Here is a 27795-nt window from a genome sequence, read left to right on the forward strand (position 1 = left end):
CACTCGTTGTTTTATAGTCGAAATCAGACACGCATACAACCATAAAACAGCAAAACTCATAAGTTTATTTCAGAGAGGATGCCTTGTGCAGGTCATGCTAGTGTCCTCATCATATTAAATAATTCCTAACCTAAAACTGAATAACTGGAGTTTCCTCAAACGTACTTGGAACAAGGCAAAATGGATATAAAACTTGTAACGTTTAGTGGGTAATGTCATCCTAACTCGATCAACAATTGTTTGGTATGCCGGTCCATGCGAGAGAACTTCTTCAGCTTACTTTAGCAATTGTAAAACCGCATGTCATAAAAGCGCCTCATGCGCTTCAGGTACCGTACGATCTCTCCTATGTACTTTTTTAACATGATGAATGTGCACTTTAACATATTTATTTTTCTTATTGTCCTCGTTGCGGACTCGAACCGAGAATTCGCCATATTTCGATAACAAACATAGTTTCCATGATATATTAAAGGTAGGGGCCTATCTTGTTCGAGCCCCGATGAGACAGTGAATGACTTTTCAGTTAATGTTGAATTTTATGTAATTATATCGAAAAGTGTTGGGCTCTTTGGCTTAAGAATACATTAAAAGAAGGAGTGTTTTTGAAATTCATTCAATGTTTAGTTTTTTGTTCACTTCAATACCACTTAACGTTTAACCTCTCTCTATTTACAGTCTGTTCGAGATACAATTTTGTTGAATGGATTTTATGTGTTGAAGACTGAACGATTTAAATGGTCTCGTGAACAAGCAGAAGCATTTTATGAAGAGCACAAAAAGAGATTTTTTTATGAACGCTTAGTTACATTTATGTGCAGGTGAGTTGTATAGCTGCTGTTTGTCTGGGAATTCATTTCATTCTGGGGGAATTGCTGAGATAGCAAAGTATAGTTAGACTGCCGACCTGTACGTAGAGAAACAAACTTGTCTTGAAATTATAATTTATTTAACGTACACAATGTGCAAAGAATTAATATACAAAACATTAATCTTCGTTACAGAATTTCACCAGTGATTCCGATCGCTGTTTACAATTTAAAATATGGTACCTAGTACAGTGTGCACCACATCTTTAAACACGCACAGTTCAAACCTGGTTCATGATAACGCTTTATATTACATAGTTTATAATGGAACCCATAAACAGAGAACCTTGTCAGCAAGTGTCGCAGTTCATATCCACCTTGAACCCACTCGCGATTTAGCATGGCATTGACAGAGTAGAAATCTTCCCAGATGTCAGCCTTCTTCAATCGTAGGTCTCGAAGCAGATGTATATAGGGTGTTGTTGGTGGAAGCAAAAGCTTTAACCTTAGCTCTTCCACATAAAATCCCTCTCTGGATAGCTCATACACAAGCTGGGAAGGTTGGAGAGGCACAGAGCCCGTTTCAAGTAGATTGCCTTCAACTTCTCGATTTTATCTAACTGTATCATACTCAAATGTTTTCCAAGCCATATGTTGCTATAGGGCTGATTTTTAGATGAAAGAGTTTTATGGCCGTTTCTAAAGACAAGTTTCTCAGATGCTTAATGTCAGATATTGCTTTCATAGATGTATTTAGACGGTACATGAGATGGAGGGTGAAAACATTACCTTGGGTTTGAAAAATTACACCCAAGTATTTAAAATGTTTTACGGACTTAAGTTCTTGGTCTCCATAAAAGAAGATTCCATGAGGCCCCCCTCTTCTAAACGTCATGGAAACTGCTTTTTCTACATTCAGTTTGAGCTCATTTTTATTTATCCAACCTACTATTTGGTTGAATGATGCCTGGAGTTCCTTCTCTGACGTTGATGTTAAGACCATATCATCAGCGTACATTAATAGTTTGACACTTTCCTGGTTTACCAAATCTACTATGTCTGCTGTCGCAATGATGAATAGTAATGGACTTAATGGGTCTCCCTGCAATACCCTGGTTGGTTGTTCCAAAATAATAGATTTGGTAATGCCATCATCTACTTCTAATGAACTGTTGAGCAGTAGGTTCCTAATCAGCGGTATAAGGTAGTTCGTACTACCAGTGATACTCTCCAATTTTTTTAACAGTATGGTTCTGCTTATGGTGTCAAAAGCTTTCAAATAATGTATAAAGATGGCATGCAATTTACCCCCTGGTTTTTTTAAGGCTTCTTCTACGTCAGTCTGGAGACAGCGGATAGCTAAAGTCATTGTTTTTCCTTTTCTAAATCCGAATTGCGACTCCGGTAAGTTATTTTCCACCAGTTTAATGAGACGTTGACGTACTAGTGAAGTTAAAGTCTTTAGTAGAGTACATTCTAGTGCTATTCCTCTATATGAGTTGGGATCTGCGGTATCACCTTTGCCTTTATTCATTTAAATCTGGGGGGACTGTTGGGATAGCAAAGTATAGTCGGACTGTTGGGCTGTACGTAGAAAAACAAACTTGCATGTAGTCTCTCTCATACTAGGGGAGAGAAAGCTTTCAGCTAAAGTGGGTGTATTGCAGTATTGTGCTGTCGACCAAGAGAATTATTGGTAGTAGTGCTACTGTCCTATCCCCCTGTGGGTGGGGGTGGTAGAATAACACCCACGGTATCCCCTGCCTGTTGTAAGAGGCGACTAAAAGGGGCCCCAGGGGCTCTGAATTTTGGAGCGTGGGTTGGCGACCACGGGGCCCTCAGCTGAGTCCTGGCATTGCTTCCACTTACTTGTGCCAGGCTCCTCACTTTCATCTATCCTATTCGACCTCCCTTGGTCAACTCTTGTTCTTTTCCGACCCCGACGCTGTTAGGTTTGCGAGAGCTAGGGAGTCTTTCATTTTCACGCCCTCTGGCCCTTGTCTTCCTTTGGTCGATATCTTCATTTTTCGAAGTGTCGGATCCCTTCCATTTTTCCTTCTGATTAGTGTTATATAGAGGATGGTTGCCCAGTTGTACTTACTCTTAAAACAATAATCACCACTACCACCACCTGCTACTGTCCTATCTACTGTGACTTATGCCCTAAAAACGTCTGCTGTGGATAAAGTGTGCTATAGAGAACTGGGATGGTGGAAAATTATTATTGGACGAGGAAAGAGACCACTCTTCAGTTAGAAGTTACAAGTAAGAGTTTCATGGAAAAAAGAGCAAGCAAGCTTTAAGTTTTACACGACTGTTGATGTACTAATCGTGAGGGATGTGACTTATTATTTCAAAAATCACACATACATTGTGCCTTTGTTGACAGAGCACAAGAATTTAAGGTGTGTATGGGAAGGCAGAGCTTGACTCGAACATTTTGCTGTATGATGGTGTGAAATAATATGGGGAAGTTCTACTGATCAGATATTTCGGTGATTAACAATAACTATTCAGAGTGGAGTTTTCCTGTAGGTTTCAGTACACTCACTTTAGGAAAATTAGGGATAGTGACCTAATGCATTTTTCAGAGCTCCTCTTGACACTGTAATTTAAGTTCCACAAATTACAGCAAAGCATAGGCTGACATGTGTGCACAAATATTAAATAAGAAATATTCCAAGCCACTAGTAAGAATTGGCGTCATGATCTGATATCTATCTCCCTTCCCCTCTGCCCAGTCTTGTGGGCTGTAAGCCCGAGAAATGTGGTTCATTGAAAGATACATTGTTTGCATACAGTACATATAGTGATCTTCAGAAGTACATGTCACTAGGAAGAGCTTGATTCATATTTTTCAACAATACTTATTTGTATGTAACTTTTATAGCATCCTTTTCTAATCTCCAAAATGCCTTAAATTAACTTGTCCAATTTTTCACTATTTAAGGTCTTTTGCATTGGCTTCCCAGTTTGTTCGTTGTTCCAAAAGTTAAGGGAAGCCGGAATCAAGAGCAAGGACCGGTGAGTTATCTGGAGTCTCCACAAAATGATGCAATTGTGATAAAATGTGACATACATATGCAAGAAGCAGTTATGAGACAGGATGTAAGATAGAAATGTGCCCTCTCTTCAATGCATATATCCAATAATCTCTAGATGAGATGAGGCAGAAACTAGCAAAAAAATACGGTATAACAACCCAAGGAGAGAAAACAGATATGCTTCAATATGGTGATGACATTGCTAGAATAGCCTAGAGTGAGGGGGAGTTAAGACAATGTTGGAAGTAATGAAGAGTAAGTACTTTTCCACAATCAATCAATCAATCAATCAATCAATCAATCAATCAATCAATCAATCACTACTGATCTGCATTTAAGGCAGTCGCCCATGTGGCAGATTCCCTATCTGTTGTTTTCCTAGCCTTTTCTTAAACGATTTCAAAGAAATTGGAAATTTATTGAACATCCCCCTGGATAGGATATTCCAGTCCCTAACTCCCCTTCCTATAAACAAATATTTCTCCCAATTTGTCCTCTTGAATTCCAACTTTATCTTCATATTGTGATCTTTCCTACTTTTAAAGACACCACTCAAACTTATTTGTCTACTGATGTCCTCCCACGCCATCTCTCTACTGACAGCTCGGAACATACCACTTAGTCGAGCAACTCGTCTCCTTTCTCCCAAGTCTTCCCAGCCCAAACTTTGCAACATTTTTGTCTTTTGTCCTAAATCACCCAGAACAAATCGAACTGCTTTTATCTGAATTTTTTCTAGTTCTTGAATGAAGTAATCCTGGTGAGGTCCCATACACTGGAACCATACTCTAGTTGGGGTCTCACCAGAGACTTATATGTACTCTCCTTTACATCCTTACTACAACCCCTAAATACCGTCATAACCATGTGCAGAGACCTGTACCCTTTATTTACAATCCCATTTATGTGATTACCCCAATGACGAATTTTCCTTATATTAATGTCTAGATACTTACAGTGATCCCCAAAAAGAATTTTCACCCCATCAACGCAGTAATTAAAACTGAGAGGACTTTTCCTATTCGTGAAACTCACAACCTGACTTTTAACCCCATTTATCACAACATCATCGAGGTTATTTTGCAGTCGCTCACAATCCTGTAACTTATTTATTACTCTATACAGAAGAAGATTATCCACAAAAAGCCTTATCTCTGATTCCACTTCTTTACATATATCTAGAGCCTGGATATCCATGCACAATCAAATCTCAAAATATGCATTCATGCACTATCATATGGCAAAACATGCATGATAAACTGGAAAATATGCACTATCAAAATTCATTTCCTTTTGAAACATTCTACAACTAATTTCTCCAAATTGTCTTAATTTAAGCTCATCCGTTTATCTGTCAGCACATTCTTAAACACAAAAAATGATTAAAGGTTAAAAATTTTGTAATGATACGTATTGAACTGGGATTACAGTAAAAATAGGTATATTTTGGTTCCACCTTTTTCAATACAAATAGTTTTGATGTGAATTACGTCACAAATAGATGGTACTAGTTTCGACAAGTCTGTGTCATCTTCAGCCAGTGATACAAAAGGTACAAGTTTGAAATTCCCAAAGTCAATATAAAACACATAACAAGAAATGTACAATAACTAAGTACTGTAAGTACCTCAACACGCTGTGCAAGGTGAGTTCAATATTTTCTTTTTTCCCCCCACATACCTTTAATCTTTCTCATGCCCAATTTGGCTTTCATTTTCTTATTAGGTCATTCTGGTCCCACAATGAACCGGGAATCGAACTATGGCTCTATAAAAATTATGACCTTCACATGAACACCTCAAGAACCACCTGACCAAAAACTTTTATGACACCGTCGAACACCACTATTGTCATAAAACAGAATTTTATTCATCACATAGATGAATTATTTTAACTTTTCTCTCATAACAAGACATAAGCCTTAATATATTAATAGGCTTAGATTCCTCAAGCTAATGTACCAACTACTGTACGTGTGCATATGACTACGCATCAGGATTTAAAAAAAAAAAAAAAAAATGGTCTTTTAACACAACAGTTTAATGCACTTCACTCATAATTCAAGTTTTTGTGCCAAAACTTTTATCATACTTATTTTCACGTAACATTAGCTATTGTACATTTCTTGTTATGTGTTTTTATATTGCTTTTAGGAATTTCAACCTTGTACCTTTTGTATCACTGGCTGAAGAACAAAACTTCCACAGGTGTAGATGAAGTTCCCACAAAACTCATTAAAAAATGTGCTCTCTATCTGGTACAGCCTTTAACTGATCTCATCAATGAATCATTTTCTAGTGGTAAATTTCTTAATGTCCTAAAAATAGCCAAAGTTATCCCAGTCTTAAAAGTGGAAACTTACACGATTTACATAACTACAGACCAATATCAATACTTACTGTTATTTCAGAAATATTTGAATGTGCTGTGAAAGATCGGGTTACTAAATTTTTAATCAAATATAACTTGTTAAATAATGCACAACACGGGTTCAGAGTTGGCAGAAGTACTTTGTCTGCTTTATCACATTTTACACAGTTGGTCGTAAACGCTCTTGATAATGATGAAACTGTGATAAGACTATTTCTTGACCTTTCAAAGGCATTTGATAGTGTTGATCATGAAATATTGTTGCACAAATTATATCAGATTGGAGTCAGAGGAATTGTTAATGACTGGTTTAGATCATACCTGGATAAACTATCCCAGTTTCTTGAAATTACACATTGTAACAGTACAGGGCATAATGAGACATATCACTCTCAGGTAAAAAGCATAGACTTAGGTATTCCGCAGGGTAGTATTTTGGGGCCTGTTCTTTTCTTGATCTATGCGAATGATCTTCCTCACAATAATCAGGTAGAAACTGCAGTTCTGTATGCTGATGATACAAACATAATTATTAATAATCCTGACCCTACGTCTATAGAAACTGCAGCAAATACAGTCCTGTCTAGGTTAGAATCATGGTTCTGGAAAAACAAATTAACATTGAACTTTAAAAAGACCCAATACATGGAATTCAAGGCATCTAACTACCATGACAAAACTGCAAAAAAAAACACAACCTTATATTAAATGCAAATGCAATTGAAAATACGTTGACCACAAAATTTTTAGGTGTCCATATAGATGAAAAATTAAGATGGGATTGTCATATTTAAAAAATAGGGAAGTCTCTTGAGTTCTGCTTGTTTTGCCTTAAGGATTTTGTCTAATAGTTGTAGTGAAGAATATGTTAGAATAGCATATTTTGGATATTTCCATTCAGTCATCACTTATGCTATTGGTCTCTGGGGCTGCTACAAATCAAATCTTGATGTTATTTTTCGAATACAGAAACGAGCTATCAGAATTATATTGTGACGTAACAGGTTAGATCATTGCAGACCATTATTTAAGAGACTAAGGATACTCCCCGTACCAAGCATATACATCATGCAATGCATTCTACACGTAAAAAAATATATTGATCACTTCAGAAAGAATTTTGACAATCACAATTACCAGACGCGAACAAGAAATAATATTTTTATCGAGCACAAGAGTAAAACCATTGCCTTGAGACATGTAGACTCTGTTGGAATCAGATTGTATAATAAGCTTCCAAATGAGATTGAAGATATTAGTCCCGTTAGTTCATTTACCACAGCTTTAAAAAATCTCCTGCTGAGTAGCTGCTTCTACAGTACAGAAGAATACATGATGTGCTGGTAATGATGCTACTACTTATTAACTTGTAATCTAGTATATAGCCTTAAAAGTATGTTCATATTATTAACACCACACCAACATATTTTTATTTTGTCTTGTAAATATTGGTTATTAATATTATTTTTTAAAATTAAGATGTGCTGTCCTAACATTGAGGTATTTGGTGTTTCTGTTTTTCTTCTTTTTCAAAATGTTCATTGTTGTGCATATATTATTGTTAGTATTAGGAAATCACTTGACAACTCCTATACTGTTGGCATATTTCAAAATATGTAATTGTACAGTTTATGGAAGCTAAATGAATGAATGAATGAATGAAGATGACAGACTTGTTGTCAAAACTAGTGCCATCTATTTGTGAATGACTTGTAATTCACATCAAAACTATTTGTATTGAAAAATATACCTATTTTTACAGAAAATGATATTTCTATGTCACAAGAAGTGGCAGATGCATACTTTTTTTGTTTTCTTTTGTTTTTGCTAGTTGCTTTACGTCGCACCGACACAGATAGGTCTTACGGCAACGATGGGACAGGGAAGGGCTAGGAGTGGGGAGGAAGCGGCCGTGGTACTGGTGTGAAAATGGGAAACCACGGAAAACCATTTTCAGAGCTGCCGACAGTGGGGTTCGAACCTACTGTCTCCCGAATACTGGATACTGGCCGCAATTAAGCAACTGCAGCTATCGAGCTTGGTAGATGCATACTTAAATGAAGACAATTGGGACAAAGTGAGGTCAAATTGTACATCTTTTGCATTTTGACCACAATACGTCTTATATAAGCTTGACGAATTCAAAATCAGGATCACTTTGTTTTGTATTGTATTTGTATTTTATTTCATCCAACTGATCATACAGTGATATGGGGCACGTCAATAATCATATTTACAGTAACAAAGGATAAAACAGTAATATACATGCCATGAGAAATAAAGGGAAATATAATAATAATAATGTTATTTATCTTAGAAGTGAAGCTTCCACAGTGTGAAGAATTATTTAATTTAATTTCTGGGTTGAACTGTGTTGTACTTGTACGCATATCACGTACAGTTTACTGACGTTTCAAATACATTGCAGTATTCTTTGTCAAGGCGACTGAAATACCCCTACTCGATCCGAGGTAATCAGTCTCCCAGGCAGAAATTACACTACTAGAGTGGCCTTGATCTTGGCCTTTTATATCCTAGCCTTTCTGGCTGACGTAAGCCCTGGCTGTCTCGCGAAACTTCTGGAAAGTATATGTCACGGCCAGGTAGTGGGGGCTTGCCCCCGCTGTTATGTAATGGGGTTGCGGCCGGTGTGTTTATGTTGTGGTCTGTATGTTTTAAACTATGAATGATAGGCATCCAAGAATTACTGATTTTGTATCCTTCTTCTAAATTTATGTTGTTCAGATGTTTCTTGATTTCGATAGCCTCGTGGATTTTCCTTTCCAGATTCCAAGGGATAGCTGCTAGGATCTTGGTCTTGTCAAATGATATTCCGTGCCTAGTTTCGTAGGAATGCTTGGCTACTGCTGAGATATCTGTGTTTTGGTTCTTGGTGTGACGGATATGTTCTTTTAGGCGGGTGGAGATCAGACGTTTTGTCTCACCTACATAACAAGGTCCGCAGCTACATTCACTGTGATACACTCCAGGGGCCTGTAATTCTATTGTGTCTTTTACTGGTGGTAGATAACAGGCTAGCTAACGGTGAGGTTTATAGATAGTTTTTATGTTGTATTTGTCCAGTATCTTGTCTGTAGTGTTTTTAATGTATGGCAGTATCGCTGTTTTCTGGCGGGCCAGTTCTTCTTTCCCGTTGTTTTCTCCTGCGGCGGCCTTTTCTTTGTTCTCTTCTGATTTTTTAAGGACTTGTCGGATGTTATTGAGGAAAAATGGAAGATATAAAGGCTAGGCAATGGTAAAATGAAATAAAATTTAAAGTATTCCTTGCAGCTTGTCCTCCTGCTGACACTGACCATTCCTCTGATTATTTTCTTCTGTAACTTAAAGATGACTTCTCTATATCAGGAATTCCCCCAGTAAATGATTCCATAGGTTAGTATGGGATGGACATATGCAAAATACATTATTCGGCAAGCCTCCAAATTAAAACTGTTTTTCAAAGATATTATCATGAAATAAATTCTACTAAGCTTTTTCCCTATAAACTCTGTATGTTTTTCCCAAGTTAACGATTTATCCATCCACAAGCCAAGAAACTTTGTTGATGATGAATACTCAACTATGGTCTCTCCAAATGATATTGGACTAATTTCCATATTTAGATTAACCTTATGGTGAAATCTAATCACAGAAGTTTTCTGTTTACTTAAAATTAATTTATTATCCTCAAGCCAGCTCAGGATATCAGGATATTACTCACTATATTGCCTGCCTTTAATTCTAACCCTTCAGAACTTTCATCAGCTACAAAAACAGTAATATCATCTGCAAACAAAGTTAATTGCACTCCTTGAATATCATCGACAATTTGGACGATATAATTAATAAATACTAAAAATAATAATGGTCCTAAAATTGACCCCTGTGGAACACCATGATCTATGTTTCTGGCACAGGAATACACATTCTTAATTACATTTTTGCTCAAATCAGTACCGGTATATGATATTTCAACAATCTGTCTTCTATCCCCTAAAAATGATTTGAACCAGTTATAGGCCATTCCCCGAACTCCATACATATATAACTTTTCTAAAAGCAAGTTGTGGTCAATTATATCAAAAGCTTTTGTTAAGTCTAAGAAAATACTTACAAACATGCACCCTTCCCATCTAGTGTGTCATATATCCGTTCAATAAAGTTAATGAATGCTGTGGTAGTTCATCCCCCTGTGGGTGGGGGCGGTAGAATAACACCCACGGTATCCCCTGCCTGTCGTAAGAGGCGACTAAAAGGGGCCCCAGGGGCTCTGAACTTTGGAGCGTGGGTTGGCGACCACGGGGCCCTTAGCTGAGTCCTGGCATTGCTTCCACTTACTTGTGCCAGGCTCCTCACTTTGATCTATCGTATCCGACCTCTCTTGGTCAACTCTTGTTCTTTTCAGACCCCGACGCTATTAGGTTTGCGAGGGCTAGGGAGTCTTTCATTTTCACGCCCTTCGTGGCCCTTGTCTTTCTTTGGCCGATATCTTCATTTTTCGAAGTGTCGGATCCCTTCCTTTTTTCCCTCTAATTAGTGTTATATAGAGGATGGTTGCCTAGTTGTACTTCCTCTTAAAACATTAATCACCACCACCACCACCTGTGGTAGTTCATCTATTTTTACGAAAGCCATTTTGGCAACCAGCTAATATATTATGCTTCTCTAAGAATGATAACAGTCTATCGTACATAATTCTTTCCAGTGTTTTGGAGAATACAGAGGGGAGGAAGGCAGGCCTACAGTTACCAGCATCTTCTTCACTACCCTTTTTATGTATTGGAACAACTTTGGTTACTTTGAATTTGCTTGGATATTTACCACTGGTTAGTGACAAATTTATCAAATAACAGAGAGGCTTGATTATGTGTTGGTATCAGTATTTAATAAGGTGGTGTGTATAACCATCTAAACCAGAAGACTTCTTTTTACCCATCTGTTTTATTATCTTATCTATCTCTTGCTCAGTCACAGGAGTAAGAAACATGGATGATACATTCCTTTGAACTGTATTAAAGTTTTTTCTTGTCATTGATGTTTGAAAATTTTCCATTAACCTCAAAACTGCTTCTAGAAAATAGTTACTAAAGATTTCTGCAACTTGTTCTGGATCACTGACTTCTTTCCCTGCATTTGTAAGAGTAATATTATTTTTTAATGAAATTAGTGTACTTTATACTGTTGGCATATTTCAAAATATGTAATTGTACAGTCTATGGAAGCTAAATAAATGAATGAATGAATTTCTCCCTTTTTAAAATGTTCCTAGTGTTTACAGTACACTGAGTCTTCTGGTATGGGCTAGAGCAATTTTGTTACATTCATTGATCTGTCTCTGTCTTATCCTTGACTTTGACAAAATGAGAGTAACTGAGGTATGAGCGATGCTAGTAATGCCATTCGTTATGCAGCCAGTCCCTGCTATGAATGGTATGAAAATGTTGCTCATAGGGTCGGTTGGTGCATGCATTTCAGTGGGCTTGGCAGACTGATATGTAATAGCAACTTCTGGCTCGGTGAGGAAAGCAACGGGAAACAACCTCATTCCTCATTTCCCTAGTACGCCTCTTCAGTAATGCCTAGGCCATCTATGACAGCTCATGGCAGAACTGTTCAGGATCCAACCAGCCTTTGGGCTGATGACTAAACACACACATACATTTAGACCTATTTTTAGAATTTTTTAGCTCATTCTCATTATGCAATCTCTTGGAGCCTTCAAAACTTCTTGATATATGTTCTTATATTTCTTATAATAATCCTTCAATTCAGATGAGGTGTTACTCCCTTTCAAACATTTGCTTAAAAACCTTAATCATCTACTTGAATTTCTAATTTCTGTTGTAATCCACCCATTCCTATAGTTCTTTACAATTACCCTTTTGACTGGTATTGCCACTTGATAATAATAGTTGAACAAACCCAAAAACTCACTGAAGGCCTCATTAGTTGAGTTATTTCTATATACACTCTCCCAAGTTTCTTTGGCCAATAACTGGTTAAAATGCAAAATATTTTCCTTGTTACACATTCTAGCTTCCCTGTAAAAGACATTGTTATTTTTTAAATTATGGTTCCCTATTACCCTAAAATTTAGATGCACGGTTTGAGCAAAATGATCTGAAAAACGTGTATCATAAACTTCTATTTCATAGTTCCACATTTCCTCATTCAATACAACTTGATCTACTGCTGATTTTGTATCCCCAGATATTCTAGTTGGTTGATTTACAACTGCCTTTAGACCGTACAAGGAAAACAACATTTCTAGCCTTTGCTTATCTCGCCCACCATTATTCCCTAAAAATCTACATTGAAGTCGCCCATGATTATTACATTTTTGTTCTTATTCTGTAGGTCATCTAAAATAATTTCAATATTATTATAAAAAGTTTCAACATTACTAGAAGGATTTCTATAAGTGCATATAAGTATTAACTTATAATCCACTAGTTCAACAAAGCTAGCCTCGAAATGCTCCTCTGCATTCAGATATTCAAATTTATCCAACTGCTTACATTTGATATTATTATTCGCATATATACATGAACCTCCACACTTCATTTTCTTTCTACAAAACTTACTTGCAAGAGCATAACCTTCTAATACAAAGCTTGAAATCTCATCCTCTATCAACCAATGTTCAGTTAAGCATAAAACATCATACCCTTGTAGGTTATCTGCCAACAAAACCTCCATACTTTGAATTTTATTTCTTAAAGATTGAACATTCTGGTGGAACAAATTTAGTTCTCCCTTTAGATTATAAATATTGCTACCTTTTACCTTAAAAAATCCTGCTCTAGTAATACTTGTCCTACTTGACGTTCTTATTTCTGGTTGTTCAGCTTGCCCTCCTTCAGTTCGTCCTGATGGTGCTCCAACATCCAACTTCTCCAGTAACTCCTCTCCTTCTTCATCCAAGTGACTGCTACTGACGAGCTCAATGGTTTCTTCACGAGTTTTCCCTGAGTACTCGGTGCTTTCTGGTATTGCTGTCTCTGATGATTGTGGTAGAATCACATTAATCCCTTTCAGCTGATTTTCTTCTCCTAGGCATCCTTCTTTAGTGGTAGCACTCACCTCAACTCTTCTTACTTTCAATACCTGCAAATGTTCTGCACCTTCCTCATCTTTATCGAACAGCAGTGGTATGGCATTAGTCGTGATAGTTGTTCCTGGAGTCTGTTGTATTTTCTTTCTTATCATATTACATAGCTGCTTTTTCCCTCTTCTGCTAAGATGCATGCCATGATTTGTGAAATATCCTCGATCCGTATTGCTCATATCAATTATTTCTGTATTTTAAAAGCATTTGACAATAATCTGTAGCCGCCTGTTTGTATAACAACTAACTTATTTACACAAGACCATTCAATTAAATCATGTCGATGTGGAATATTACATAATATTACATGGGTGGTCTTTAATTTGCAAAGTGCTTTCTTCACCCCAGAAATCACATTTGATGCTTCATTTCTAGCAATATCATTCGTCCCTGCCATAATAACCACATAGTCATTCTCATTAAGTGTTCCCATCTCTTCCATATCTGAGTTAAGAACCTCTTTGAACAGCACCTGGCTTGACAAAACCTACAACTTCAGTCTCCGGTAGCATATCACCAAGTTCGACAGCAATACCCCGACCATGTCTATCCCCGTACACAACTACCTTACATTCTTTCTTCCTCAATCCCAGTGCAGGCTTCCCTGTAATGGCTGGAACGTTACTAATCTTTACACATTCTTCTTCACTAGAGGTAATTGATTCAACGACCTGGAACTTATTCCTTAATTCAATACCTAGGCCTACACCCCGATCATGATTAGTTTTAGGCCTACTGTTGCAACTCCTCATAATTACTTCTGACCATGTCTCACTTTGCACTTCAGTCACACCATTTAAACTAAGTCTATTACGTTCAATGTCTTCCATTAATATTTGAATAATTTCATCCCTTGAGGCCAGTTCGGAAAATAAATTAACACAATCGGCACACTTTCCGCATGCACGATGCGTGCGTCACATACACAAACACTTTGCGAATAATTTTTCCTTTGGCCTAAGTCCTGATCCACACTTCCACTGGTATTTGACACCTTCGTCTTCCCATCATTAAACTCTATACACTCACTACTTTCCATTAAACTATTACATTTCTGAAAATTCTCAACATCTTGAGAAGCAACACGACCGGCAGGCGCCATGTTTGAACAACTTATATCTACCTACCACAGATACTTCTTCGTGCGATGATGGCAGACACGTTTGAATGTCGTCAATAACTGCTAATGATTGCCTGCTGTGATAACAAAGTGACGAGTGAGAGTTCTGGGTAGGAAAATCCAGGATAACGACGGAAGAGGGTTCAGTGCCAAACCAAGGTTTGTAAGCTGCTAACTCAGTAACACGGCGTCACAGAAGATGTGTTTGGTTCGTCTAACATATGGGAAAAAATGAGCCGTCAATGAGTAATGCACAATTTACAGTTCGATTTATAACAGTGTATAACTGGGGCAGCTTATTCCTAAGAATTACAGAGATCGACGTAGGGCCTTCTGGCTTAGGTCAAGGTTTACTCAAGCAACAGATAAGAAAGTGTACTAAATTTGGTTGTCACATAGGATGCCAGGAATACATTCTCTCCGTCTCTCAGTAATAAACATACTGTATAACGTGAAGAAGGGGTCCTAAATTCTGCAAACCAACATTTATAAAAGGCACTATCATGCAAGTTAACATTATATATGCACCAAAGTCACAAGAAAAGTCATATTATGCAATGATAAACGTCCAAATATTCGCTGTTAAATCCAAAATCTTCAACATGAATTTTCTCCGAAAACAACCAATACATGTGAACATAGCAGGGAAAAAGAACAGTTATTTGGAATCGTTAAGCCATAAAACGAATATTTGAAAAGTTTGAGAATTGTAACCACCTTATTTAAAAAACATGCATTTGCATGGAAATCCAGGCTCTACTCATATCATTTATATATATAAGAAAACCTAAAGGTCCAATAATACTGCCTTGAGGAATTCCTCTCTTAATTATTACAGGGTCAGGTAAAGCTTCTCCTACTCTAATTCTCTTGCATTCCATTTTCTAGAAATATCGCAACCCCTTCAGTCATTCTTTTGTCTTGTCCAGTTGCAATCATTTTTGCCAGTAGGCTCCCATGATCTACCCTATCAAATGCCTTAGATAGGTCAATTGCAATACAGTCCATTTGACTTCCAACATCTAAAACAACGATAATGCACCAAAGTATGTTAAAAAAGAGTAAATTAACTGTTTTTGAAGATTAAAACGTGGTTAAACATGAATTTTGAGAGTTTAAAACTAAAATGGATCCTTTTTTTATAATATCATTAAGACTGTGATAATATTTGAGACATACGTCATCTTCAATACGGAACCAAAATGAGAATAGTTACTTGTAAAGAGAAGAATAGTCGTGGTAACCAGGTATCATACTGAAGCATCATGGGAAAACGTCTCAATAATGTTGAGATTATTTACTTCTTCTTTCCCTTCTCTAATTACGTTTGGGTTGGGTTGGGGATCAGTGATTTCCATCTCCTTCTATCCTTCCACCACACTCTTTCAAACACCTCTTCCACATCTCTCACTCTTCTTACGAACCATCTTTTTTCCTAGTTCTCCCCCGGGGTCTTATGCCTTTTACTTTCATTTCAGACATTTGTTGTGGCGTTCTCCTTTCCTTCATTCCGTGAAGGTGGCCAGACCGTCTCAAACGTAACTGTTCTATCCTTTCACTGAGACTGTTTTTTCCGAGTCTTTCTTCATGATATGGTGCCTTCTAGTTTTTCCCATCATACTTTGCAGAACCTTCAGTTTGCATACTTGTAGTTGGCTTTCATGGGCTTGGCCCTTAACCTCATGATTCCACTCTATATATCAGGATTGGAAGAAAGTAGCTTTTGTAAAGTGTTTTGTTTGCGTTTCAATGGCACATCATTATTCCATACCAGTGGAAGAGACGGCTTGACAGAGTATATAAGCAGGAACATCTCGACTGGACACGTGATCACTAGCCGCCATCTTGAAGGGTGCTAAGAGGGAACAAATTGTAGGAACGTAGCAGAACTGGTGGAGAAGCTGAATTGCCAATCTTATTAAATACAGTACTAAAAATTTCATATTGGTTCCATATTGAAATCATTAAACATATACAATATTGTGAAGGATCCATCAATTCAATACAGTATTTAATCAGATAAAATACATTACCTGAGATAAATTATTAGTACATATTTCATCCACCTAGTGGACCTACTAAACCTTTATTACATTTAGATTATAAAAAGTGAACAATCGGAATTAAAATATCCATAATGCATGAGCCATTCAAACTGTGGAAAGAACTACCAAATTAAAATACAGGAAATAAAAAATAAATCTACTGAGTCATAAAAACACCAAGTATTTCTTTTGCATGCCAAACCAGTCACATGAAAGTCTTAGAATTGTTCATTGATACATGGTAACAGGTAACAAAGTGTGCATATCCTCCGGTAGCGATCTGTTGTAAGAAAATCCAAATTATAATATGAAAGATAAAGTGAGTGGAACTTACTTACTCTCCACTGGAAGTTCTCAAGCTGGTCTGCTTCTCTGTGTATTAATTGAATGCCAATCTTATCATCACTGATTTGCATTTAGGGCTCTCTCCCAGGTGTCAGATTCCTATCAGTTCTCTTGTATTAAACCATTTCAAAAAAGTTGGAAATATATCAAATAATAATCATAATATTATTTTGCTTCACGTCCCACTACTTTTAATGTTTTTTGAGATGTCAGGGTGCCAGAATTTAGTCCCAAAGGAGTCCTTTTATGAGCCAGTAAATCTACTGACACAAGGCTGACGTATTTGAGCACCTTCAAATACCACCAGACTGAGCCAGGATCGAACCTGCCAAGTTGGGGTCAGAAGGCCACTGAGCCACTCAGCCCAGCAAATTCATCAAAGATCTCCCTTAGTAAATTATTCCAATCCCTAACTCCTCTTCCCATAAACAAATATTTGCCCCAATTTATTCTCATGAATTCCAACTTTATCTTCATATTATGATCTATCCTACTTTCAAAAACTCCCCTCAACTTATTAAATATGAAAACAAGAAAAGCAGCTGGATTTGATAAGATTTCTGGGGATATACTGAACACAATAGGTTGGGACATTGTACCATATAGTACCATATCTGAAGTACTTATTTGATTATTGTTTGGTTGAAGGAGCTATACCAGATGAATGGAGAGTTGCTATAGTAGCCCCTGTGTATAAAGGCTCAACCTGTAGGATTCCAGCAAGATATAGCAGATATCTTGGATTCAGGTCAAATGGACTGTATCGCGATTGACCTGTCTAAAGCATTTGATAGGGTGGATCATGGGAGACTACTGGCAAAAATGAATGCAATTGGACTAGACAAAAGAGTGACCGAATGGGTTGCTATATTTCTAGAAAATAGATCTCAGAGAATTAGAGTACGCGAAGCTTTATCTGATCCTGTAATAATTAAGAGGGGAATTCCTCAAGGCAGTATTATCGGACCTTTATGTTTTCTTATATATATAAATGATATGAGTAAAGGAGTGGAATGAGAGGTAAGGCTTTTTGCGGATGATGTTATTCTGTATAGAGTAATAAATAAGTTACAAGATTGTGAGCAACTGCATAATGACCTCGAAAATGTTGTGAGATGGACAGCAGGCAATGGTACGTTGATAAACGGCTATCAAAAGTCAGGTTGTGAGTTTCACAAATAGGAAAAGTCCTCTCAGTTTTAATTACTGCATTGATGGGGTGAAAGTTCCTTTTGGGGATCATTGTAAGTATCTATGTGTTAATATAAGGAAAGATCTTCATTGGGGTAATCACATAATGGGATTGTAAATAAAGGGTACAGATCTCTGCACACGGTTATGAGGGTATTTAGGGGTTGTAGTAAGGATGTAAAGGAGAGGGCATATAAGTCTCTGGTAAGACCCCAATTAGAGTATGGTTCCTCTTCACCTTCTTCGGTCCTTTCGCCACTCCTCCAAAACTGTGTCCCAGTCCAAGTTTCTTTCTCTATTACTGCATTGGATTGTGTCCTTCCATCTCGGTCATGGTCGTCCGCGGCCTCTCCTTCCTTGCATATACGTTTCCATGATCTGTTTTGGCATTCTTTCATCACTCATTCACTTTATTTGCCCAAGCCATCTTAGTCGGGTCTTATCTATTCTATCATTCCTTCTTTCCACTCCAGTTTCTTCCTGGGTTTTCTAATTCCTTATTTTGTCTCTTCTATATCATACTCCTCAAGAAATTTATTTCAACTGCCTGTATTCATCTCTCATCCTTCTTTGTCATTGTCCAAGTTTCTGCTCCGTAAGTTGTTATTGGTGCGTAGGACATCTTGTACATAGTTTCCTTTGCTTTCATTGGCACATCTTTGTCCCATAACATGTTTCTTACACTATGATAGGTCCCCATAAGACCTATCTGTGTCGGTGCGACGTAAAGCAACTAGCAAAAAAACACTATGATAGACACCGCTTCCAGCTTGAATCCTCTTACTAGTTTCAGCATCCAGTCGAGCATCCTCCATTAATTCACTCCCCAGGTATTTGAATGTCTCCACTACTTCCAGGGGCTTGTCTGTAAGTCTAATCTGACCTTTCCCTTCTTTCTCCCCTCTAGTCATAACAAGAGTTTTATACTTTCCTACACTTATTTTTAATCCACATTCTTCGATCTTCCCATTCACCACATCCAATTGTTCTTGAACATTCATGTCTTCTTCTCCCCATTTCACAATATCATCTGCAAATAACAACATGTTTATTTCTCTTCCTCCATATGCTGCTTTTGCTGTTCTCGTGTCGTCATCCATTACTATAGTAAACAGGATTGGCGATAGAACACTTCCCTGTCTCAGCCCACTAGTGATTTTGAACCTACTTGTCCTGCCAACTTGTATTTGCATGCAACTACAACATTCCTTGTACATTGCCATGATTATTTTTATTAATCCCTGTCCAATTCCTTTCTGCACCAGACTGTCCCAAACTTTAGTCCTGGGGACATTGTCATATGCCTTTTCAGTGTCAATGAATGTCATCACCATATCATTCCCATACTCCCATTGCTTTTCCATTAGTTGTCTTATAATGAAAATGGGCTCTATTGTTGACCTTCCACTTCTGAAACCTAACTGATTTTCCTGTATCTGATTTTCAACCCTCAACCTTATCCTACATTCCAGTATTCTCTCAATTATCTTAGCAACATGCGATACCAGAGTAATTCCCCTGTAGTTCTTCAATATTTTCTTATCTCCTTTCCTGAAAATTGGGATGATTATTTCTTTTCGCCAATCCTCAGGGACCTCCCAGACATTCCTGAGAACTTGATATATCCACTGCAGGCCTACAGCTCAGCTGCCTTTATCATCTCCATGGAAAATTCATCTATTCCAGCAGTTTTTCCATTCTTCATCTTCCTTACTGCCATTTCAATTTCATTAATTGTAATTTCTTTATCCATTTCTTCACCAACTAGTTGCCTTTCCTGGTGTTCCATTGAATGACTGTCATTAATTCTCATGTTCTGCAACTTCTGAAAATACGCTTTCCATCTATTTCTTATTTCTTCCGGTATTGTTAATATTATGCCGCCTTCATCCTTCACATATCTGGTGATTACTTGATTTCTCTTTTTGTTTCTTAAGATACCATACAATAATTTCTTGCTGCCCTGCGTATCATCTCTACATTTCTGTGTGAATAAGGCCCAGCTTTTCCTCTTTTCTTCCTCTACTTTCTTGGGCAAATTCTTTGCCTCTACATATTTTCTTCAGTCTTAGATGTTTTCCAAGCTTTCCATATTTCAATTTCTGTGTGAATAAGGCCCAGCTTTTCCTCTTTTCTTCCACTACTTTCTTGGCCAAATTCTTTGCCTCCACATACTTTCTTCAGTCTTAGATGTTTTCCATGCTTTCCATGCCATTTTCTTTTCCTTCAGATTAATCTCTACCCTATTACTCCACCAATGTCTCTCTATGTCTTTCACATTTCCTGATGTTCTACCACATACCTTTTCTGCACATCCAACCAGCGATTCCTTAAATATTTTCCATTCATCTATAACATTTCCTATCTCCATCCTGGATTCTAAGGGCATTATTTCCCTTTGAAATTCTTCTTGTATTTTTTTCTCTTTCAACTTCCATACGTTAATTGTTTTCTCTCTCCAATGGAGATTTTTCAATCTTTCCCACTTTCAGTTTTCCTATCAGAACTCTATGATCTCCACCAAAGTCTTCTTCAGGCATGGCTGTTACATCTAAAAGGTCCTTCTGGTGTTCTTTCTCTATGATTATATAATCACTCATGGTCTTTGTTTCTTCTATCTCCCCAACCATACCTTATAATCTTCTGACTGTTCTTCTTCCTAAATCAGGTATTTCCAACAATCATTTGGTTCCCCCTACAAAAATCCACCACCAACTCACCCTCTGGATTTACATTTCCATATGCAAAGGGCCCTACAACATCTTCCTTTCCTTGTCTCTCCATTCCAACTTGTGCATTTAGATCTCCCATCAATAGCACTTCCCTATCTTCTATCTGTCTCTCCACTTCCTCTAAAAAGTCCTTTAGATGTTCATCTATGCAACCCGTTTGTGGGACATACAACTGAAATAGATCTTTCATGCCATATTCGAACTGGATCACCATCATCCTATCGCTGTTGCAGTTTGTATATTCCACGTATTCTTGGATTTCTTTTCTAAGTGTGGTGGCCACTACATTTTTTGCTTCAGGTCTTTCGCTGTAATACAGCCTGTATCCTTCTTTCAGAGAAATCTCTCCCGAACCCCTCTTCCTGGTCTCACGCAGTCCAAGTATGGCTATATCTTTTTCTTTCATGAAGTCAGCCAGTTCTTCTGTCTTTCCCGTCAGTGTCAGAACATTTACTGTCACAATCTTGATGTAGTTTGGTGTTAGTTGCCCACTTCTCACATTTCCCCCAGCACCCAAAGAGCTGCGCATAGCTTTTAGCAGGAGATGCCCTAGGGTGTCTGCCTCCATGTTAGGGGCGGCCTAATTTTGAACCTGGCAGTAGGTATAAAATGCCTTTGGGTGTCGCAAGCCCATTGTAACAATAGTCTATATGGATAAAGCAGCTCCAATCCCAATTGTAATAGGGAACTTAGTTGTAAGTTTATTTCTTAAGCGGTCTTTAGCAGCTATGTTATGTGCACCAACACAGGACTTAGTCTCAGAAGCGACTGAGCTTACAACGTCCGCGTTCTCCATAATATTAGGGAGCGCGGAGCAAGTCATGGCTTGCGCATCCGGTCTAGATATCTTACTGATTACTGCATACACCTCTGCGGTTGAGATTATGAGTACCACCTTTCGTAGCCGCTCCTCTGGAGTACATACGTTACGGATTTGCCCCTTCCGCCATCTCCACCGTAGCGAAGTTCATCTTATCCACCGTAGATGCCGTTGGGGACTTCATCCACAACCCAGGGCAAGGGCCCTCGATATTTATGACCCCTAGAGAGAGGGTGTCTCAGTATTTTGAAGCTACCTATTGGTATCAGGCACTGTAGATGAGGTGTTGCTATAATAAGTGATGGACTTATCTTCTTCTCACACCTGTGGAGATTGGATTTGGCCCTGTTTTACGGCCGGATGTCAACTCTGTGTGAAGGGATGTAATCACTATTACCTGTTTTCATGGTGGTGCGTTGTGTTGGGTCTCCGAGTCACCAACCCAGGCAGGAATCAAACCCAGGATCCTCTGAACTGAAGGGCAATAGCAGTCGAACAACTATATGAATGGTGACTGCTGAATACAATAGTGAACACATCCCTCCACATAGGGTTGTCGACATCGAGTACTAACGTCACTTTTCTTCTTCTTTAGCTCTGAGGCGGTGTTTACTTCTTTGGCTTTATGTTGCCATTTGGTACAATTGTGGGTCTGATCAGCATGTAGGCGTGCAGTCCTGTGTAGAATTTGAAGGCAGTATTGTTTATACTGATCCTTTACCATCGACTCGCTGTCCAAAAGCCCCCGGTCAAAGTACGTCATCATACCTGTGCAGACAGCTTCCCCTCATCATCTCTACGTCTGAAACCGCGCACCTTATCATGCTGCCTTCAATAAATTGGAAAATAGGAAGGAATATTAACAGAATGACAACTAACAGACTGTCCTTCTGACCTTGATGAAATTTACTTGTTAAGCACTGAAAGGATGTAGGTTTTCAGAAATGCTGAGATAGGAGAGAAGTAGGCCTGGAAAGGTAGTGAGCGGAAAATGTGCAACCACAGAAAACCATCTTCGGGGTTTCAAACTCACCATCTCCCAAATGGAAGCTTATAATAGTATGGCCCACAGTTAACTTGCAGGATTACAAGTACCCATGTGCTGTTCAGCTCCATGGCTGAGTGGTCAGTGTCCTCAGGGAACGAGGGATTTTAACGGTTCATTCCTTTGGGTTGCGGATGGTGTGTTTGTGTTATCTCCAACTTTCCTCAACTCATAGATCACATACTACACTATTCTGAACCACTGAACCTTACTAGGGCTGCCCCAGGCTAGCAGTATCCACACAAAATAATAAATCTGTGTACTCGATGTTGTCTCTGGGTTGTATTCTGTTTTTGATCTAGTCAAGGCTAGGAAGTTGACAGATCTATGTGTATTGCAGATAATCTGTTGATATGAGTGAGTCTGGTGCTGTCTTCGTAGACATACCAGTGCCAGTGTACTATCCTTGTGAGTGTGTAGTAGCAGTATCTCTGCAAGTATTTTTCAAATCGGCAGCACCCAGGAATTACAGCTTATAATTCTCATATTTTATCCCGTATTGGCTCAACACAACTAAGGTTAAGTTATGAGTAGGTTCCCACCTTCCAATACTTATCAATTTCTATATAATAGTTTTATTAATTACATAATATAAACCAGCATGTCCTAGAGATTAAGCTTAGCACCCAGGAATGTAGTACTCACCGCTTGTTAACAACTCAAAGACGTAGCACAAACTGGCTGAATCAGACCACTCGGACTTAGAATGCAGTCTACATTTGCCAATTATTTACTGAACACAGGATACGAACACACAGATATCAGTAAAAGCAACTCTCTTCATCAACACTAATGAACACACCCTTAAAACTCTAGATCAGTATGAACACCCCCCCCCCCACACACACACACACACAGAGTATCACAAAATAACAACATTCATCTAATTGAAACTAGTTTTGATCATTTTTGTATCTATATTATTTTAGCTGGTCTTGCTATTATTTGTAATGATAGTCTTTGTCAATCAACCATAAATATTAAAAAATTGACAAAGAAACTCCATTTATATTTATAAAATGGCCTAAATTTTGTGTTCAATTGTGAGGCATAAACAATTGTGATTTTTTTGGCACATGCTGTGTTTATTCATGCATTGGCGATACTAGGACTTGGGAGTCAATATAAAAATTGCAAATAAATAGCTTTATTTATGTTTTAGATAGTGAAAATAATGTAGGTCAAATTTCTATGATTCAACAACTTCTTTTATGTTAAGTCTCCTTTCATGAATTAAATTCTGATTTTTCTTCGTAACATAACGCGTAGGCAAGTCAATAAGTATCTGCAATTTTGCTCCAGTTGTCTTTAGGTTGGCTATATGGCGTTGTGTGCTCACCAGCCGCTAGATGGCACCGTTGTCTACGTCTGTGGTAGGTTTCAACGTTATCAGATGAGTACAGCTTGCGCTGTTGCAACGTAAAGATGACCACGCCACTCTCTTTTGTACCAAGGAACAACAGCATTCCGTAATCTTTTTTTTTTGTGGTCTGAGGGTGTATCAGGAGCTGAAATTCATAGAAGACTTTCAGCACACTACGGAGACAATGTTTTGCCAGAGCGAAGTGTTTACCAGTGGACTGAACAGTTCAAAAGAGGTCGCACGATCGTGAAGGATAAGGAAAGATCCGGGCGTCCATCTGCAACCGTAACTGATACCAATATTGAACAAGTGCGTGATATGATCCTGAATAACAGATGAGTGACTGTTGACAACATGGAAAACCATATGCACATTAGCCAAGGTTCTGCATATGATGTTGTATGATGATGTACGATGTTATTCTGTATAGAAAATAAATAAGTTACAAGATTGGGAGCAACTGCAACGTGACCTCGATAATATTGTGAGATGGACAGCAGGCAATGGTATGTTGATAAATGGGGTTAAAAGTCTGGTTGTGAGTTTCACAAATAGGAAAAGTCTTCTCAGTTTTAATTACTGCGTTGATGGGGTGAAAGTTCCTTTTGGGGATCATTGTAAGTACCTAGGTGTTAATATAAGAAAAGATCTTCATTGGGGTAATCACATAAATGGGATTGTAAATAAAGTGTACAGATCTCTGCACACGGTTATGAGGGTGTTTTGGGGGTTGTAGTAAGGATGTAAAGGAGAGGGCATATAAGTCTGTGGTAAGACCACAACTAGAGTATGGTTCCAGTGTATGGGACCCTCACCAGGATTACCTGATTCAAGAACTGGAAAAAATCCAAAGAAAAGCAGCTCGATTTGTTCCGGGTGATTTCCGACAAAAGAGTAGTGTTATAAAAATGTTGCAAAGTTTGGGCTGAGAAGACTTGGGAGAAAGAAGACGAGCTGCTTGACTAAGTGGTATGTAATATAATATAAGAAAATTTATTCTAACTTCAACCTATTCAATACAGTACAAGATGTTAACGTATTAGTTAAACATCGTTAAAATAGTTGAGACATGTTTTGCCCCTTCTGTGGAGCATCATCAGTCATCAATACCTCAAAATTCTGCCAGACGTCTGGTTGGAAATTATAAAAATATGTTGCATGAGTGAATACATTAAAGAAACATTTACAAGATCTTATCATTAACAAAATATCAAATTGATTAAAAAATGTTACACCAATGAACACGTTGGTGAATTTTTACTTAAAACAAGGCTGGCATATCTACAGTATTGACAAAAATGGTAGTTTAAAAAGTCTTATTTGATGGTAAGTTTAAAATTTATATATTAATGTATTCACTCATGCAACATATTTTTACAATTTCCAACCAGACGTCTGGCGAATTTTGAGGTATTGATATGACTGATGATGCCTCACAGAAGGGGCGAAACATGTCTCAACTATTTTAACGATGTTTAACTAATACGTTAACATCTTGTACTGTATTGAATAGGTTGAAGTTAGAATAAATTTTCTTATATTATATTAAGATTCTTTCAATACGGGAAAAATGATTTTCATTACTTGTAATAAGTGGTCTGTTCCGAGCTGTCAGCGGAGAGATGGCGTGGAATGACATTAGTAGACGAATAAGTTTGAGTGGTGTCTTTGAAAGTAGGAAAGATCACAATATGAAGATAAAGTTGGAATTCAAGAAGACAAATTGGGGCAAATATTCGTTTATAGGAAGGGGAGTTAGGGATTGGAATAACTTACCAAGGGTGACGTTCAATAAATTTCCAATTTCTTTGAAATCATTTAAGAAAAGGCTAGGAAAGCAACAGATAGGGAATCTGCCACCTGGGCGACTGCCCTAAATGCAGATTAGTAGTGATTGATTGATTGATTGATTGATTGATTGGTTGGTTGATTGATTGAAATCGTGCATAACAAGCTTAACTTTCATAAAGTCTGTTCGAGATGGGTTCCAAAACAACTCAATGAAGAGCACCTACTGGACCGTCATGCTAACGAAGGTAAAACATTTCTGAAACGGATCATCACTGGAGATGAAACACGAACCAGAGAGCAAACGTCAGCATCCCCGGATCCCTAGAGTCAAAAAGAAATTCAAGAGTTAACTGTCCGCAGGAAAAGTGTTGCTCACAGTGTTTTGGGACTCTCAAGGACGCAGAGGTCGATTGTCAGAAGGAGTTCTTTTATTGCATGACAATTCGCGTCCTCGTACCACCGCCCACCCCACTCATATTCTTCAGATGCTGCATCTCGAGGTGTTGGAGCATCCTGCGTATGGCCCCGATCTCGCCCCATCAGATTACCATCTGTTTGGTCCACTTAGAAATGCTCTAAGAGGCCGTCAATTGAGCTTCGATCAACAGGTGAAGGAAGCGGTTGCTGCGCGTTTTTGCAGAGCGTATCTTGTGAAATGGTGCACCATGTGCAAGGTGACTCAGCTGAAAAATGATATCAATAAAAAGTGTGTACTCTTTTTGTAATAAATTATAAAAATTGATTGCAGTTACTTATTGACTTGCCCTCGTACATCTGGTACAAAGAATTGTATAACACATTCCTGCAATTGATATAATTTTTTGTTTCAGTGGGCCATTTGACGTTCACGTGTTAGCCCGAGAGAACGCTGTTCAGATGTGGAGGGATATAATGGGTCCTACCAAAGTTTTTCAGGCTCAGTACACACATCCAGAAACAATACGTGGTTGGTGCGGCCTCTCCGACACCCGCAATGCAACTCATGGCTCTGGTTAGTATTTTGTGTGCTTACCCACTTCATCCTTTATAGATAATCTAGTGTTCTGACATGACTATTTTTAATTTCAGACTCATCAACATCAGCTGCTAGGGAGATTGAGTTGTTTTTCCCAAACTTTAATATATCAGAATGGTATAACAATGAAGCAGAACAATTTCATAATGGCCACATTGAGTTTGATTGTGAAGAATTTACCCATAGGATTCTAGGCAGCTACAAAGAGTACAATTCTAACATAATAAGTCAGTTATTTGTCAACAAGCTGAACAAAGATCAGGGAGGAGGTAGCAATGCTGGAGGAAAGTATAAAATACACCATTGACAAGTCATTCCTCAGAATATTTTAGGATATAATCGTTTTTCTTCAAATCTTGCATTTAAGTGTTTTCTTGATACCTACATTCATTCTTACAACTATGAGACAATTTATTTCGCTTGATTAAGTACATTGCTTCCCACTGCCAAATGCTGTATGTAAAAGAAGGCTTATTACAATTCTACTATAGATCATTCTGTAGAGATTAACTGCTTCTACTGTTACTATAGTTGACAAGACAGACTATTTGTTTCCTGTGGTTATAGTCTGTTATTGTTCCTAAACATAAATTTAATTACAGATGTTTAAGTTAAAAGGTTATATAGATATAAAATTATATCAGACTGTGAAAGATAAAAATTGAAACACAAATCTATCAGTGAGAATAGGGTTAGCATAAGAGTTGATCAAGGTATGGAAAAATGAAAATCTGAAAGTGCTCTGAACATTGACTTACCATGGATAGAAGGAAGACATTTTCAGCAGTGGAGGATACAGCATCTAATTCTCAATAATGACCACTACCATTATTTTAAATTTTGGACCTCATGTCTTCCTTCTATCCACACATTGTTACACGGTCCATCTCTTCTTAGACTTAATGAAACTAATAAGTAGAAACAATCACAATCGCATTTCTCACCAGTTGTTAACCTATGTGCAAGTGTTAAAACAAACTATTATCAACAAAATTTA

At 37.8% G+C, this 27795-nt stretch overlaps 1 protein-coding gene across 1 annotated transcript; it reads left to right on the forward strand.

The window, feature by feature from the left end:
- LOC136883057 (nucleoside diphosphate kinase 6) lies at positions 1-27670 on the forward strand. Its single transcript, XM_067155205.2, has 4 exons — positions 1-329; positions 679-821; positions 26614-26774; positions 26852-27670. The coding sequence occupies exons 1-4, from the start codon at positions 246-248 to the stop codon at positions 27103-27105; spliced, it is 642 nt and encodes a 213-aa protein (XP_067011306.1). The 5' UTR covers positions 1-245; the 3' UTR covers positions 27106-27670.
- The last annotated feature ends 125 nt before the right edge of the window (positions 27671-27795 follow it).

Source organism: Anabrus simplex, chromosome 1, assembly GCF_040414725.1.
Source record: "Anabrus simplex isolate iqAnaSimp1 chromosome 1, ASM4041472v1, whole genome shotgun sequence".
In the NCBI taxonomy this organism is placed as follows: domain Eukaryota; kingdom Metazoa; phylum Arthropoda; class Insecta; order Orthoptera; family Tettigoniidae; genus Anabrus; species Anabrus simplex.

Bases quoted from the DNA above. Each gene is read 5' to 3' on its own strand.
- LOC136883057 (XM_067155205.2), top strand. From the start codon at position 246: ATGCCGGTCCATGCGAGAGAACTTCTTCAGCTTACTTTAGCAATTGTA. The intron at 330-678 runs GTACCGTACGAT...CTCTATTTACAG, and splicing joins AAGCGCCTCATGCGCTTCAG to TCTGTTCGAGATACAATTTT. The intron at 26,775-26,851 runs GTTAGTATTTTG...TTTTAATTTCAG, and splicing joins CAATGCAACTCATGGCTCTG to ACTCATCAACATCAGCTGCT.